Below are 17,564 nucleotides of genomic sequence, written 5' to 3'. Positions count from 1 at the left end.
GCACATCCCTCATATGTATGCATGTGTGTGGTAAACGCTCCTTGTCCAAACACGGCACCGCTGGCTAAGCTGTGACCTCGAGTCGCTCGGCATGCAGCCTTCCCTCAGAAAAAGGTCATTATTATTCATAACGCGCTGATTGCTTTCGTGAGCAAACAGAGACGCTCAGCGAGGCAGCGAGGAAACCGAGAATCTGCTCAAACCTCCACGCCAATCTGTGCCTTTTGTTCATGAGAATCACACTTTCTTTGTGCCTTTAAAGTCCGATTATAAGTTCCATTTCTCTATATTTTATGCATCAGCCTTGTTGCAGTTCCTCATTGAAGCATTCTGATGTTTTTAACCTTGTTGCACGCCAGTCTTTAGATGGTAATATGATCGTTTAACACTTTGGTCCTGACTGAAATACCTGAGCAACCATTTTTGTGTCACATGAAGCTACGGAGACAAGAGCTTTGGATTTGGGGTGTATAATAGCTAGGAAAACATCTATCATCCAATAAAACCTCTTTATATGCTCACAGATATTGCATAACCTTACACCTCTGATTTTGTTTTTTGGACGGTATGTCTCGTAATTCATTTATTAAGGTTATTCACCTTATGTCATTGTATGAAAGTTTGCCACCTACTTTGAAAACTAGTTTGTTATCTATCTACCTATTTAGCTAGCTGCCATTAGCTACATATAACACTAGCTATCGCCAAAATGGTGGCTCTTGTGATTTAAAATGGACATTTTTAACACCGTTTGTTAAACTTGCAGTGCGGACCTGTGTGTACCGTTCAGGCATTGAGGGTTTTAAGCTATAGAGAGGCGAAGTCCCGCCCTTCTACTTCCGACCCATGGGACCTTATTTTGGAAAAATTATGTATTGAAGTCAATGGGGAGAGAACGTATCTTTCGATCCCGTTTGAATTGTGCCACGAATTACACATATGATGTTTGTCAATCCTAGAAAATAATTTCCATGTCAAAAAAGTCACAGTTTGTCGTAAAACAGTTGAAATATAAGACTATGAAAAATACGAAACTAGAAAGACTACAAATCCCAGAGTCCCGGTCCCGCATGCTGGCTCTTACAGAACCGACTAACTCCCCTTGTGTGTGTGTACAGCTCTCAACATGGCCAGACTTGGAGTGATTTTCACCTCGTTTAATACTTTCCGCCTCGTTCTGAAAGAAAGAAGTGAAATGTGCCAACGTGACGGCCATCTTGGTGTGTGGTGCGAGATGGGAGATGTAGTTCATTGAGCGGTTTCACACAAAGAAAGTGTTACTTCACATTTTTACGACACATTTCTTTTTGTTTTACTTGCAAAATTATCTTTTAATTTGACAAACATCGTATGTGTAATTCGTGGCACAATTCAAACGGGATCGAAAGATAACTTTTCTCTCTCCATTGACTTCAATACATAATTTTTCCGAAATAAGGTTCCATGGAAGTCCACCGGAAAGGGAGGGACTTCACCTTTCTATAAAAGCTCTCAGTGATCCTCCAGTTATTGTTATGTGTTTGTTTTTCTTACAAATTAACTTTGCCCATCTCTTAAACTGCCACATTTACATTTCAAAGCTCCTTGTCAGTGAGGCTACACTGCTAAGATGCTCACTGGAGCTGAAGCATTTGGTTAACATTTTACTTGCAAAACATCAGCATGTTGTCAGTGTTAGCATTAGCATTTTGCAATCTCTGAGTGCCCCTATTATGGCATGATGTTATGTCTTTATTTTTTAATAACAAACTAACTTTGGACAACTCTTTTTTTTTTAGCCATGTACCAATTTTAAATCTCAAGACCCCAGTAACAATCAGGCTATAAGTTAGCATGCTAAGATCGAGCACATGGTTAACATTTGACCTGCAAAACATCAGCATGTTGTCGTTAGCATTTTACAATCTCTGAGTCTCTCTTAGGTCACTCTTAAAGAACCACATTTAAATGTCAAAACTCCAATAAAAGTCAGGCGATAGGTTAGCATGCTAAGATGCCAACACAGTCTCACGGCATTTCGTGTTATTGTCATGAAATTAATCTATTGATTCGTGTTCACCAACACGATTTTGCCATTTTTTTCGTGTCACACAGAACGATTTTAAAAGCAACGTAAATAATAACAAATTAGAAGGAAAAACATATAAAAAAAAATACAGATTTCAGTGTTCTGACACAGAACGATTTTAGAAGCAATGTATTTCTATTGGTAGTATGTTTCGTGCCAGCACCAAATAATAACAAATTAGAAGGATTTCAGTATTCTGAGGCTCTGAGCCCCATTTATTTTCCTCGTGGACGGCAAAAGAACTCAGACATTATACAATTTAAAATAAAAGGGATAGGGTTAGGCTTAGGGTAAGATATTGAGTAAGAAAATGTTTTTATGAACCACACAGCTTCCGGTCTTCCAAGACCCGACCGGACAAAAAGACGTGGTGCAGGCACGAAACACACTACCAACAGAAATACGTTGCTTTTAAAATCATTCTGTGTGACACGAAGAAAAGAGGAAAATCGTGTTGGTGAACCGATCAATAGATTAAATTAATTTCGTGAGTATAACACGAAATGCCGTGAGACTGGGTTGAAGATGCTTGGATGGTGCACATGGTTAACATTATACCTGCAAAACATCAGCATGTAGCCAGTGTTAGCATTAGCAGTTTGCCCCTGTGGTAATTGTTATGTGTTTATTTGTAATAAAAACGAACTGCTGATTACTTTTATAGAACTGAGTGTCGATAACAAAGCTCCAGAATTGTCGTTAGCATGCTAAGATGCTATGATGGTGCACGTAGTTAACATGTTACCAACAGTGTTACCATTTAGTGCAAAGCAACACTGTGTCTCAGAGCAGCCTCACAGAGCTCTTGGTCTTTTTGAAAAGGGAAAGGAGGCATCCATTCTTGTCTTAAACCACTTCAATGCTACAACTCAGGTCAGAAACACAAGCTCACATGTTCAAAGCGTGTTTGTCCTCCTTCAGAAAGTCATTTATATTCATTGTAAAGCAAATGCAACAGGGGGACAAAATCCTTCAAAGTCAACAGAATACGAGACTTTCTGTTTAATTCTTATTTAACTGCGTTAGCGTGCACCACCTAATACGTTCAAACTTCCATGCTGGTCATATTGAAAGGCTTGTGTGGCTCCAAACAATGTCACACATTCAACCTGAGCTGGGGAAGTGTGTGTTTGACCGCCTGCATTGATCCTGCTGTGTGTGAAGTTAATGATCAACCTGTCGTGTCTGCAGACGTTATTTCTCTAAAAGCTTCAGAGACGACTCGTATAAAAACCTGTTCAGTGCTGTTTATAATTCTCACTAACTTCTTCTTTAAAAATAATTCACAACGCTTGTTAAGTTGGCTTCATAACAGACAAAGTGTCCGGTACAGTTTTGATGTTTTACGATAAGAGGTTGAGTTTAGGAGGTGTTTTTTTTTTTTTTAAACAAACACACCCGTAGTGTGCGGGTCAACTTCCTGTTCCAGGCTGCTGTGTTGTGTGTTGAGCTGCTTGCACACAGTATACATGGGCTGTTGTTTTTTTATGCTAATACTTTTAAGTACAATGTTAACGCAGGGCTTTTACTGGAGCTGCTCTGGTCTCCCACACTTTAAAAAATATACAGATTTCAAAATAATTGAAGCTAAAAACATTACATTAAACATCTACTTGTAAAAAGCCCCCTCTGCATTTGTGATAAAGGGCTTTATCAATACATTTGATTGAGTCAAACACACAAACTCATATATTATGAGCTGTTGTGAAACGATCTCTTACACTACAGGTCAGGATTAAGGATGAACAAACACAAAGAAGATTACTCCGCCCTGTGCAAAGAGTGTGCTCCTCAACAGATCAGTCATTTTGATGGTTTAGGGTTAGGGTGTTCTTTTGCTTATTTTATGACATTTGATTAGTGGTGGCTTGTTTTAGATTATTTGACCGTTTGAGTTTATTTTTGCATAATAACACGTTTCCGTATAATTCAGTGTCTAAAATGGACAAATTAGAACATAAAATGCCCTTATGTGTTTCCTTTAGTGAAGAAAACATAGTTGTTGGAAAAATATTGGAAGAGTATTCAGTATTTTCCCAACAATAGTATTATAATATTCTACAATAATACAACTCTAATCTACTTAAGCTTTTTATACTTTAAATATATCAATTTAAGACTTTCTTTTGTTTGTTACTTATTGAGAAGACCTGAATCCTTATCCCTCCATTGCACTTTATATATTATTGAATGATTGATCTAGAGCAGCTGTTCCCAACCTTTTTCCACTCAGGGCCCACGTGAGAATCAAAAATGTTTTCGCGGCCCACATTCAACCTTAAACAATACGGAGGCTAAATAAAGTTCTGATTGGTCAATTCAGAACATGTGACACGTTGTAAATCCAGTAGAACAGACCGTTGCTAAGGACTGTAATGACCGTTGCTAAGGACTGTAATGACTGTTGCTAAGGAGGATTGAGAAAGAGAAAGGAAAGGAGGTTCAAAGAAAAAAAGAAAAATGTTTCCACACAAATCATAATGTTCTGCAAATTATTTGGCGGCAAATATTACATTTACAACCTTTAATATTTTATTTGGGCTTTTAGATGAAGACCGCACAGAGTTAATAAATACAACTGGGGCAAAGTCAACTCGAGCACCAATGATCCATTAACACGTGAGTTGTCTGACTGAACTATTCCTCTGGCTAAAATACATATTTCAATCAAGCAGTAATCTTAATTTAAGGTGTTTTGAAGAGTAGATTAGAAGTGGCTCAACACGCTATGAAATGGGAAATAATGAGCTCTAACGAAGAATGGGATTAAAGGAACAATAAATATGCTTGCCAGGTTGTCAACATATTTTTGTTTACGAAATGTTGAAGTGATCCTACTGACTGTATCTTTATCTCTTTTGCTTAGTTTTTGGTGGCCCACTTGCAATGCCCCCCACAGGTTGGGAACCGCTGATCTAGATAATAATCTCAATATTATTGCAGACGTACAAGAGACATGTTCACGACTAAAACGTAGACAATTGTTTTTTTAAATGACTTTTACGTTCAAAAACGTCTCGATCAATGGGTCGACTAATTGTAGGATTGCCACTGTGGCATTACTGCTATATTTTTTATCAAAATTACGTGGTTATGATTCCTTCCATATAGTTTTAATATTTAATATGTCATATTTTGTTCTTATAACCTTTATTAAAGCTAAATATGTATGAAGAGGGGCATTTATACAGAAATGACTGGCTCTCTCTTTTCGTCACGTTGAGGACTGGAACACTTAAAGAAATGCCCCTCTGACGTGTCATGGTGCTAATAGATATCCTGAAGTGTTAAAAATGCAAATGACTGACCCGTGAAGTCTGTTATCTGCACTTAAACATCACGAGTGTCGGTGTTAATGTGATTTAAGAGCGTTTCACCTCCTCATTGTTCTCCTTGTTATCTGCCTTCATCCGTCTCTCCTGCAGCTGATAATCAAACCATTTAGTGCTAATGTGCAAAGACCTTATCTCTCACATCCACAGGCATGACACACACATGCATCTGCTGCTGCGTTTAAACACAAGGTAAGTGCACTTTTTATAGAGGGAATTTCCCCTTTCTGCAAAAGCACTTTAGTTCCTTTAGAGATTCATATTTAGATTACAAACCAATCTGTCCACATTCAAATCCAACTCGCTGCTTTTCATGTGTAATTAACACTGTTTTAGTTGTGTTGTGCATTTTAACCTATACAGTGTCATATACCTTTACAATGCTCTATAAATAAAACATTGTGTTATTAAAGTAGACGGATAATATATGAGGTATTGTTGTTGCTAGATAAAGAATATTGACTTGTGAAATTCACAACCTGGCAGAAGAAACAGCTGCAACTTTAACTGCATTATTGCATCAAATCCAACAATATAATATAGCTTATACATATGTATATTTAAAAGGAAGAGTTAGTACATCTATTGTGTTCATTTCAATGCAGGACTTTACATTTTGTTATTTACTAAAAGTATAATATGTGTTCTTATTCCAGTTCTGCTATAACACGGCCATATAGAGTGGAGCAGTGACGAGTCCTAAAACCAGGAAGTGAGTTAGCATTTCACCACTTCCTGTTCCCTCGTCTCAGAGCCAATGGGATGGCTGGAAATAAGGTGTGTGGTTGAGACACATTGAAGAGACGGATCACGTTTTGTTCTACATTAAATCCATCAGCAGTGACCCCACTGGTGATTTCTGAAGAGTGGACGTGTCTGAGAAACGGTGGTTGTTACCAAGTGGCTGAATAGGACTACAGAAGTCGTGGAGGCCGTTGTACGTCATTACACCGAACACGTTAACACTCCTCTAAGTTTGTTTCTGTTCTGCTTGAAAGCAAATCCCTGCCTCCTGCAGACTGTTCAAACAAACGCTTCAACTCGTTCCATCTAGAATCTGTGTGTTTGAATATGGATCTGAAGTTGGCGTGACGTTGAAGTCGTGCTGCTGGACTCGGCTTTAGCTCCTTTATAGCATTACGTTAGCATTTAGCTTCTTGAGATTAGATTCATGATTAGAACATTATAAAAGTAGGGTAGACATGTGGAGATTATCCGGCTGAACAAAACGTGCATTTATCAAACAGGTTGGTTTTCCACAGACCTTATTTCCAGCTATTTTCCAAAATGCTCTGGAGAAATCCCGTTGCTTTTTTGTCGAGGGAACCAGCCGCTTACTTCCGGGTTTTAGGGCGCGTCACTGCACCTCTCTATTGAAAGCTTTTATATAGTGATAGTGTAGTGGTTACTACCCAGTGTTAACACATTGAATATGCTTTGATTTCTGCAAAAAAATACATTTTTATGGTCATTTTTTTATATTCTTAAGTAAAGCTTGAATGCAGCACTTGGACTGGAGATGGTGAGAGTGTTTCTGATCCCACATAGTCTTGAAACATTAGAGATTTATGTCAACAGTGCACGTTAGGCTAAAATGAAACATAAAAAGACTGTTTTTTTAATATAAAGATTTTTATCTGTTGCACATATACAAACACAAATGAAATGAAAAATCCCACCGGCCTTTAAGAGCCTTTAATCTCCCACTCCAACCCAGTCTCTTAAAGTCTGCGTACAAATAACTTTGGAAATGTGTCTGGCTGCATATGTACCGTTTCTGTTCTGATTTCATGTAAAGCGTCTTGGAGCATTAGGAAAAGCGCTATAAAAATCCAATGTATCATCATCATCATCATCATCATCATTATTATTTGATACCCAAACATTCCCATTGACTCCTGTGGATGCGTTCAAAGGCAGCCATGTAAAGTCAGGTTAAGTGTACGCGTTCACCTGTTCTGAAAAACCCACTTCTCCATGTCTCTTCTACATCAACATGTGTCCCCCCCGCTGTGTAAAGAGATGTCTCTTCTACATCAACATGTGTCCCCCCCGCTGTGTAAAGAGATGTCTCTTCTACATCAACATGTCCCCCCCCCCGCTGTGTAAAGAGACTCTGAAGGTCTCCGGAAAAAATATCCATTTCTATAAAAACCTGTCTGAAAATGAGCTGATCAGATTTTGGCCACTTTATGATGTCATAACGATGTTTTGTCTTGTGTAACCATTAGCCAATCAGCAACCAAGGTAACCCCCCCCCCCCCCCCCCCCCTTATCACCTGAATCCCCTCTAGAGCACCATCGAGTTCTTTGTAACCAAATGTCTCTCAGAGGGGCGTGGGGAGGGGCTCCTTATTTTCATCTAAAGTAACAGACAGAGAATCAGCACTTTGGAAACAGGGCTGAAACAGAGGGGATTATGGGTAATGCTGCAATGATCTGTTTGGTGTTCCAGCCAATCAGAGACAGGTTCTGTATATATCTGAGAGCTGTGATATAGTGATGAAGGACAGTATGATAGGGGACCTTTAACTTTAAGAGACTCGGTTAGCAACCCACATTCACAAATGTAGAAATCCACGATTTTAATTCTTTTTTTTTTTTAAAAAGTACTTCAGGAGTTCATGAGGGGTCTGTAAACTCCCCGGTAGTAGTTCCCGTTATCAGGCATAGCTCCGTTATCCGGTCCCTGTTTGACCCCCGTTTGACCTCCATATCCTCCGTACTCCAGTCTGTGGAGCTGCGGCTCGTTCATGAGGTTATTGATGGAGAAGGGGTGGTTGAAGGAGTACAGGTGTGGGGGGTAATGGTGGTGGGGGTGGGGGTCTGGTTTCAGGTGAGACGCCTCATGCACTAGCATCGGATACAGGTGAGGAGTGTGCACGAGAGGGGAAGGAACACGCTGTTGCACCGGGTCGAGATCCTGGTGAGATTTGAGGGTCACGGGAGGAGAAGAGGAGGAAGGAGGTAGGGAAGGAGGAGAATCTGAAGTAACCGAGTTCGATTTCCCTCCACTTGACTCCTCCTTCTCCTCCTTCTCCCCGGTACTGTTGGACTGTTGTTTCCCGGTACCGGTGGCTTGTTGTTTCCCCGTCTTGAATCTCTTCTGCCTCCGGAGGTAACAGCCGTTCTCGAACATGTTCCCGGAGTCAGGGTGCAGCGCCCAGAAAGAGCCTTTCCCAGGTCGGTCCGGCAGCCGGGGAACCTGGGAGAACAGACAGGGAGGAAACACTTTCATCACAACTGGGTCGGTTTTATTCTGCAATATTCTTTCAGTCACAGTTGCTGAAACAAATACTGAAACGTAAAACTCTTATTGTTTCACACCAGGGGGGTCCAAACTTTTTTCACAGAGGGCCACACGTAGAAAAATGTACGAAGGGCTGGGCCGCTCACTCGAGGTATCGTAGGTGCCATAATGCTACTTAGCCCAAGTTCATTATTTGTATTATTTGTTTACGTCACTTGTTTGTTGAGCACTTCCGGTAATTGTCACATGGGTGTGGTTTGTCTATTTAAGTCACCTGTTTGATGTCGAGTGGGATGACAGAGGGTGAGCTTGTGCTGTCATTTTTTCTGTTGACCGTTTTTGTCCATAGTTCCTATGTTTTGATTTTTTTTATTAAATATCCTTAAAATTATCTTTCTTCAATATGGACTTTCTCTTCGAAAACGCGTCACAGTTTATGGCCAAGTTTAGCCTCTCGGCGACTCAAACGTAACTGGGGATTGAGCCGTAAAGTTATACGTCAGCAAAATCAATCAAATGTAGGTACATGATTCTGGATACTTGAAAATGCTTTAAGAAACACAACAGGTTACATCAGAGCTCTCCTTTAGGAATAAGGGTCTATTTCAAGCTTCTTATGTTATTGAGTTTTTTCTTCACATATATATTTCAGAAGGACAAGACAAGCTCAAGTGTTATTTGTGGGCCATATTTTATTACACTTTTTGAATTAACTGAGGGCCGTTTCAAAATGTTCCGCGGGCCGCATTCGGCCATAGTGTGGACATCCCTGTTTTACACATTCAAAATAAATCAAAATAAATCAAAATGAATAAAATCCCAAACCTTGATGAAGCAGTCGTTGAAGGAGAGCGAGTGTCGGATGGAGTTCTGCCACCGCTGCTGGTTCTGCCGGTAGAAGGGGAACAGGTCTGTGATCCACGTGTACAGCTCGTTCAGGGTGAGCATCTTGCAGGAGGACTGCTGCAGAGCCATGGTGATCAGAGAGATGTAGGAGTACGGGGGTTTAGCGTGAGTGTAGCTCCTCCGGTACGGCTTGGGCTCCCGAACCTGACCGTACACCGGGCTGCGGTACGACAACCGGTACACTTTGCTGTCCTCACTTCCATCCTGCAGAGGCATGACATAAGAAGACATGTTGATGTTACACATGGAGCTGCTCTGATGCAAGGAGCATTATGTCAATGAAGATCTGAGGTCACAGGCTGCTCCAACAGAGCAACACAATAACACAAATAAAATAGAGCAAGTAAATACAAATAAAACAGAATAGAAATAGTGCAGAATAGTCTACATACAAGTCATTGGAATATTGAAGTTGCAAACAGGTGAATGTTATGGATGTTCTTTCAAAGGTTCAGGTGTTTAACAGTCTGACACACACACACACACACACACACACACACACACACACACACACACACACACACACACACACACACACACACACACACACACACACACACACACACACACACACACACACACACACACACACACACACACACACACAAAACACACTGAAACAACGTTGACTTTAATTAAATGTATTATGTCGCCACATTTGACATAATTAGGCAAAAATATTCATTTGAACTGAATATTTAAACTTAATATTTTTGTTTTCAACTCACCTAATACATGTGAAATGTGTTGACATAATACACCTAAAAAGAAAGCAAGTTGTGTTCTTTATTTGACCCAGCATGTTGGGTCGAATAAAGAACCTTACCCAACATACATTTAATTAAAGTCAACGTTTCAGTTTTTGAAGTGCGGTACGCTAAAGAAAACACACACGGCTGACACGACATACACAATTCACCTAATCTTGTCAAATAAATGTGTAAAAAGTAATATTTTCCTCCAAATTGTAATGGATTAGAAGAATTAAGAAGCATAATATGGAAATACTCAGGTACAAGTACTTGAGCTAATGCACCATTGGTATAGCTGTTTCATACTTTTTTTAATTGACTTAAATACATTTGAATTTGCCATTAAAACTAAAATAATGAGCAAAAAACACATAAAATGTAGGAAATGTCATTAAAAAGTTATACTAAATAAGCCTATGTTATATAGTTTTACTCAGAATACCTATAAGTACATTTTACAATGCAGACAACTTACACTTAAGAAGTGTTGGTTACTTAAGGCACAAAGTTAAGTTTTTGTACATTTTCCTTAGATTTTACTGAAGACATTTGCACCTAATTACCTAATTGCTATTCTTACCTTTTATTGCATATTTAAATATGATGTATTCTCCCTGTAACATCAAATGCATGTTTTACACTAAGGCTATAGTCAAATTAATGACCTGATAAAGCTCTCTATAATAAAGAATAACCACTTAAATGTAGGAAATGTCATTAAAAAGTCGTACTAAATTTGCCCATCTCGTGTAAAATAATGACCTGATAATGCTCTCTATAATAAAAAATAACCACTGTAATAATTTACCATTAAAACTAAAATAGTGAGGTACACATTTGGTGTAATATGGACAAAAAACCCAATAAAATAACCACTAAAATGTAGAAAATATAATTAGAAAGTCATTAAATTAGCCTATGTCTTTAAAAAGTTTAGTTTAGTAAACATTATTACCTGATAATGCTCTCTATGACACAAAAATAGCCACTAAAATGTAGGAAATGTCATTAAAAATTCCTATTTAACACATCATCACACACATTTCAAAACAAAAGCCAATGTATAATGACCTGATAATGCTCGCTGCTGAGTCCCTGCGCGCTCCCGTACGGCGGCGCGCAGCCGGTGCTCGTGCCCGGCTGCAGCGCGGAGCTCAGGCCCGGAATCATCCCGGTACCGGAGCCGGTGGGGGGGTGCGAGAGACCGGGAGGCACCGGGGCCGGGTGCACCGGGTTCATGTAATGCGCGTTCATGTGTCCGCTGCCGGTCATGCCAGGCGCGTTCATGTAGCTGCTCATTGAGTTCATGTTCGCTGCTGCGGAGTAACACTGAAAAACAGAGAGATCAAATATTAAAACCGCGTTAATGATTATTTTATAGGCTTATATGATACAACTTAATGTGTTAAGGCTAAATATAAAAAAACAACATGAAATATCAGTTAAATTATTCCCAAAAAGTCAGAAGAACAATAAAAAAACACAAAAATGCCTATAATTCAACAGAAAGATTGGGTTTTTTATGCTCTGAAAATATAAAATACATTATAAGGCTTCAAATACATTGTTTTTTATTATCTGTTGATTATAAGATTCATTTAATTGGTATAAAATCAAAAAAATGTGTTCAAAATAACATCATAATGTTGATTATAGGCAATTTCTTTTTGGTCCAAATGTCCAAAAACGAACGATATTCTGGGTTTTTTAATCATATGACAATGAAAAGCAGCAAAGGTGTCATTGGAGAAGCTGCAACTTTTAGTAAAATGTTATATTTTAGACTTCAGATCTGATATTTTGAACATGCTGTGTAATTATAGTTAAAATGTGCATTAACCCTATTACACTCAAATATAACTGAGTTAACCAAAGCTTTCCTTTTGAATGACCAGGTTTCTCTGAGTAATAAAGCTATAATTGTATTTGGACCAAGCTGATAATCCACACATAATACGCTTGCTTGTATTTGATCACATTATGAGCTTTAAATACACATTTAATTGAAGCTTATATATATTAATAAAAGGCCTATTAATCCCACCATTTAAAGACAGGTGACAGGGCCAAAGATCTCCACGTATACTTCCTGCCTTTTTAATCTAAATTCAGCATTTTTTACAAGTTGATTCTCTTAAAAAGCAGAATTACTAACTTAAATAGGACTTTAGGTGAATATAATTGTATAATGAATTAGGTTAAACATCCCAATTCTCATCAGGAAACATCCCGGTGAAAAACAGGCCTATAATATTTGTTGTTCCTCATTTTTTGGGCCTAATACCCATTTTGCTCAATTTAAATAATAAATACAGAGATATACATTCAGTGTCTTCCATCCTGAGTATTTATATATCATGTATTGTTGTAATTAAGCTTGATGATAAGTCTGTTTGCTCAGTATTTGTGTATGGCCGTAACACCTTATTTAAAGCCTTCAGTTTAGACTTGACATGCCCTAATGTGTCTATAGTGCTATAACAACATTGAATTAACCATTTCAACCTTATGAATATATAGGAAACTGTGACATTTTACTCGTTTCCACAACAAACGACTGCTTTTAATTCAATATATTCCACTGTCAGCCTGCACTGAATTAACAAGCGTTAGGCCGGTGTCGAGGATGGTCAAAATCAAACAAAAAACAACATTTTAAGATGAGAAATAACAAATATAGGCTTCAATATGAACTTAGTTAAAGAAAACACAGCGGTTGAGAGGCATTTCTGAACGTTTTTAATGATTGAATTTCCCTTTTCGCTGCACAATTCATCCACTGCAGAAACAAAGGTTGCTAAATGTGAAAGAAATACATGGAATTTAATCATTTTAAAGGCAATACCAAAAAGACAAGTAGCCTTTTTAACAAATAGCAATTGTAGAATAATTGTATTTTCTTGCGTAATGCATAAGATAAACAGGCCTTTATGTGTTTATTTCTTTAGTCAAACTCCCATAATGTCCATTTAGATGTATTTCTATTTACAACTCAACACCCAAAGCAACACAACACAGCAATGCAAACCATTCAACAATAATATTTAGATTTATTTACACTTTTACAAATATCCATTATTTCCATTATTTGATTAATTATCCGCTCTGAAATGCCTTAAAATAAATGTTAATTTCTTCGGTCAAACCTCTATAAAGTTCATTTAGATGTTTTTCTATTCATAACATTTCCCCTAAACCAAACACACACAGCTATGCAGATAATTCAACAATAATATAGAGGTTTTATCACTCTTTCTAAGGCTATATTAATTGATTAATTGGTGCTATAAGATGTCCGCAATGTTGTTTGTTTTGTCAACACCCCTTCAAAGGACTGGACTTAAACTCCCATTGTAGCCTACATTTTACATGTATGTTCAATTTAAATTGAATAATCAATTTCTTGCACAATAATATCCTTTGTTACTTTGTTATGTGTATTTTCCACATATATATATTTTGTTTTTAGTTTTTAATGCTATTTTATTTCTATTTCAGAAATATTTTGGACTCTTTATTTCTAGTGTCTTAATTTCTCTTATGTACAATGCCTGGTTTTTTATGCTGCTGCAACGCAAACATGTCCCAAATTGGGATCAATAAAGTATCTATCTATCAATCTATATATATATATATATCTTTCTAAAGTTAGTTAAGAAGTTTATATTTTGGTTTTTTTCCACCCAGTTTTTATTCGGTGATATTTCAGCGGGGCTTCCCTCTGAGTGTACCCTGGACAGAGTGCACTGACCTCGGCCTCTCCGTAGTAGCTGCTCCCGCTCCACTCCGGAAGATCCTCCATCTTAACGGCGCTCAGCATGACTCCAACATCCAAACGGAAAATAAAACCCAAATAAAGCGGGAAACAACGGTTCCTTTTATCCGGTGTATCCTGGATGTCCTACTATGACCACCGGGGCTGAAAGCTCCTCATTCCCGGCAAGAAACAGGCAGAGTGACCGGTGTCCGCGAGGCACTCTCTGACACCTGTGCTCGCGGAACCTTGCAGCGGCCAATCAGCTGCCTTCATTTCACTCCTCGAGCTCTCACTCTCTTGATTTGAATATTCCATCAACACCTCGGCACGAGACTCCCGCCCCGTGGACTCACAGAGAGGTGACAGTAAATAATGACGTCACTTTTATGCACCTTTTAGTAATGAAGTACTCTCAATGCATGAGGCTAAGTCTCTGTTAATTAATGGGTAGAAAATACACTTTTTTCTTATTTATTTTCACGCGCAATTCCTCTTTTAAATTATGTTAAAAAACAACTCTTCAATTTGGGTTTAATAAAGCATATCAAAGCATCTAATCTAGTCTTAAAATATGGTTTAATGTGCATACAATACTGTATTTTAAAGTGATGGTTTTACTAAATTAGTACAGAAGTCAAATGTACTTAAACTTTCAAAAGTAAGTAAGTAATACCTGCATGTCTTCATCAGTTTGTTGGGGTTTTGATCCAAATAACAAAGAAAATGTGAGTTTTTTGGTCCTTTTTGACATCAGACCTCAACAAGTCCCCCGCCCCCCCCCCCCCCCCCCCCCCCCACCGCTGCAATGCATGCTGGTCTTTCTTCTGGTTCTGTTTGCTGTGTTACATTTAGACAAAAGTCATCCCAACATGTAATAAAAATCAACAGAAATCACGCTCAGATTCCCTTCAAATGATCAGGCTTTCATTAACCCTTTGCTGCCTATGTCTATATACAATTATATATTCCAGAAAGGACCCCCAGATAACTCCAAATATCTTTCTGCCTGCAGTCCATGCTGATGCTTCTGCAGATCCAAATATTTATATGTGCTTTTGTGGTGATGCCCCTGGACATGAGCTGATGGAAAAATAACCAAAACACCCTCAAACTCATTTAAAAATGAACAAAATGAGGCTAAAATAACTTGTACTTCCTGTCTAATTATCTGCATTTGCTGCAGTTAGATTTCTCCCAAACCACCCTCAGATGTGTTTCTGCTGCAGTGCATGCTGGTCTACCTCTTGCTCCTGCATATATACAAATGTATCTCTGTGTTTAGAAGGATTGTGGCAAGTTAAATATAAAAAACAAACAAAAATCTCCCTAAAAAATGAGTGAAAAAAGCCAAATAAACTCATACTTTCTATTAACCCTCCTTGCTTGTCTTTACTGCAGTCAGATATCCTTAATATCCCCCAATTGACTCCCAAACCACCCTTAAATGTGTCTCTCCTGCAGTGCATGCTGGTCTATATTTTTGCTTCTGCAGATCTACTAATTGATGTATGTGTTTCTATTGATTGTGGTCACGTCATTGAACCCTAAACTTATGTAAAACGAACAAAAATGTGTCCAAATCTCATTTGAAATCAGTAAAAATCCCCCTCAAATGATACAAAACTGACAAAGTGACACTTGAATCATGAAAAACGAACACAAATTACTTCATATTTTCTAATAACCTTCTTTCAGTGCAGAAAATGACTCCCAAATAACCCTTAAATGTGTCTCTGCTGCAGTGCATGCTGGTCTATATATTGCTTCTGCACAGATCTACTAACTGATGTGTGTGTTTCTATTGATTGTGGTGACGTCATTGAACCCTAAACTTGTGAAAACCTTCCCTAGCTGTCTTTAATGCAGTTATATTTCCTATTTTTCCCAGAATGGACTCCCACATAATCCTCAAATGTGTCTCTGCTGCACTGCATGCTGTTTTTAATGCTCCTAATGTGCAAACACCATTTTTCAATCCTCAGAAATGTGTAGAAAAAGAACAAAAATCACACTCAAACTCTAGGACTTCCAGCATGTTAGCATTTTACTGCAGGAGATAACAAGCAGAGTGTCTGTGGGATCTTCCTCCTCCTCCTCTTCCTCGCTGCAGTCTTTACTGTGTGTGTTTCATGACGGTGTGTATTTACCTGCTGCTGAATCTGAAAGGCGACACACACACGGTACACACACACGGTACACACACACAGCGAGGACCACCATGATCTCTGCACACACACAACCTGTCCTCCCTGTGTGCACCTCAAACAAATCCACATATTTTCACCTTTTGTCCTCCGCCCTGAAACTGTCAGCAGGAGAATAAAAGGCTTGATATATCTGCGAGAGGTGCAGAAGTGTAGTTTAGCACTTTGGAAATATGCTCACAGCACTAGTTAGGGATTGGAAAACAACTGGAGGTAGATTGGATTCGATTTTCACTCAAAATGAAGTGTTTTTCATGGGATTTTCAAAAGAATATATGAAATTACAATCACTTTGAAGGCTTCCTCAAGTCCATGCAGTCTCACATATATACAAATAGCTAGAGTAAGGAGAAGTATTTAGATATTTAACGTAGGTAAAGTACCATTCAATCTTTATTTAAATAAAAGCAGGTGTAATGTAATCAGCTAAATGTTGGCTAATTAAAGTCTAAATGCATTTTTGTGTTTTACTATTTCCAATGATGTTTCCCTGCAAAAATAGGAAATATATTTTATGTGGTGTTTTTTAAGCTACAGATGTCTAAAATGTACCTTTTTTGTTACATTTTCCTATAATAACATTTAAATAATTGCATTAGATTTGCATTTTATTGTGTTAAGTATACGCCAGATTGTTGCTTTTATAGCCTATAGTTTCTATTTGTACTTATTTTGTCATTTGTTATTTCTACTTCTTAGTTCTGTATTTATCTGTATCTCATTTTCTATGTATTATTGTGTTGTGGCAACGCCTGCATTTCTCCTCTTGGATCAATAAAAGCTGATTTTATTTCATTGCTTATTTGAGCTTTTTCACATGTTTTTTAAAGATCAATGCCTGTTTTTTTTTTATCTCACTAATCAATACGTCTCCAGGTAATTCTGTGTATTTAATGTATACCTTTTTGCACATTTGTGAACACACTGCTATCTACTGGTGAGCTCCTGAAACTACAGCCACATAAAACCACATATATATTTTTATCATTTTAGGGTCAGAGTTACAGAACAAAGTAATACAAAATGGTACAATAATACATTTTATATGCATTTTTTTCGAGTTTTGAGCTAAATAGCTTAAGAATATATGCTTTTTTAAGATTTGTGTAATTTGTATTGCTTTAAAAGACCGTACATATACATATTTTAGTGTTTTGACTTTATTTCTGTAATTCCACACAGATAATGAGTTTATTATTTATTACTATCCCAGTGTGCATTGGCTATTTTAAATCATCAATTTCAGAATTAAGACCACGAACCAGATCTTCAATTGATTTACGAATCGCGCTTCT

The 17,564-nt window shown here is 37.9% G+C and overlaps 1 protein-coding gene across 1 annotated transcript; it reads right to left on the bottom strand.

The window, feature by feature from the left end:
- Positions 1-6,995: 6,995 nt before the first annotated feature.
- Positions 6,996-14,757, bottom strand: LOC307014262 (hepatocyte nuclear factor 3-beta-like). Its single transcript, XM_079642137.1, has 4 exons — positions 14,060-14,757; positions 11,380-11,637; positions 9,476-9,760; positions 6,996-8,605 (listed from the first exon to the last, which is right to left on the bottom strand). Exons 1-4 carry the CDS (start codon positions 14,126-14,128, stop codon positions 8,015-8,017), a joined length of 1,203 nt encoding a protein of 400 aa, XP_079498263.1. The 5' UTR covers positions 14,129-14,757; the 3' UTR covers positions 6,996-8,014.
- Positions 14,758-17,564: the final 2,807 nt, after the last annotated feature.

The sequence above is a fragment of the Notothenia rossii genome, assembly GCF_949606895.1.
Source record: "Notothenia rossii genome assembly, chromosome: 8".
In the NCBI taxonomy this organism is placed as follows: domain Eukaryota; kingdom Metazoa; phylum Chordata; class Actinopteri; order Perciformes; family Nototheniidae; genus Notothenia; species Notothenia rossii.
This window is presented reverse-complemented; position numbering and strand designations above follow the sequence as displayed.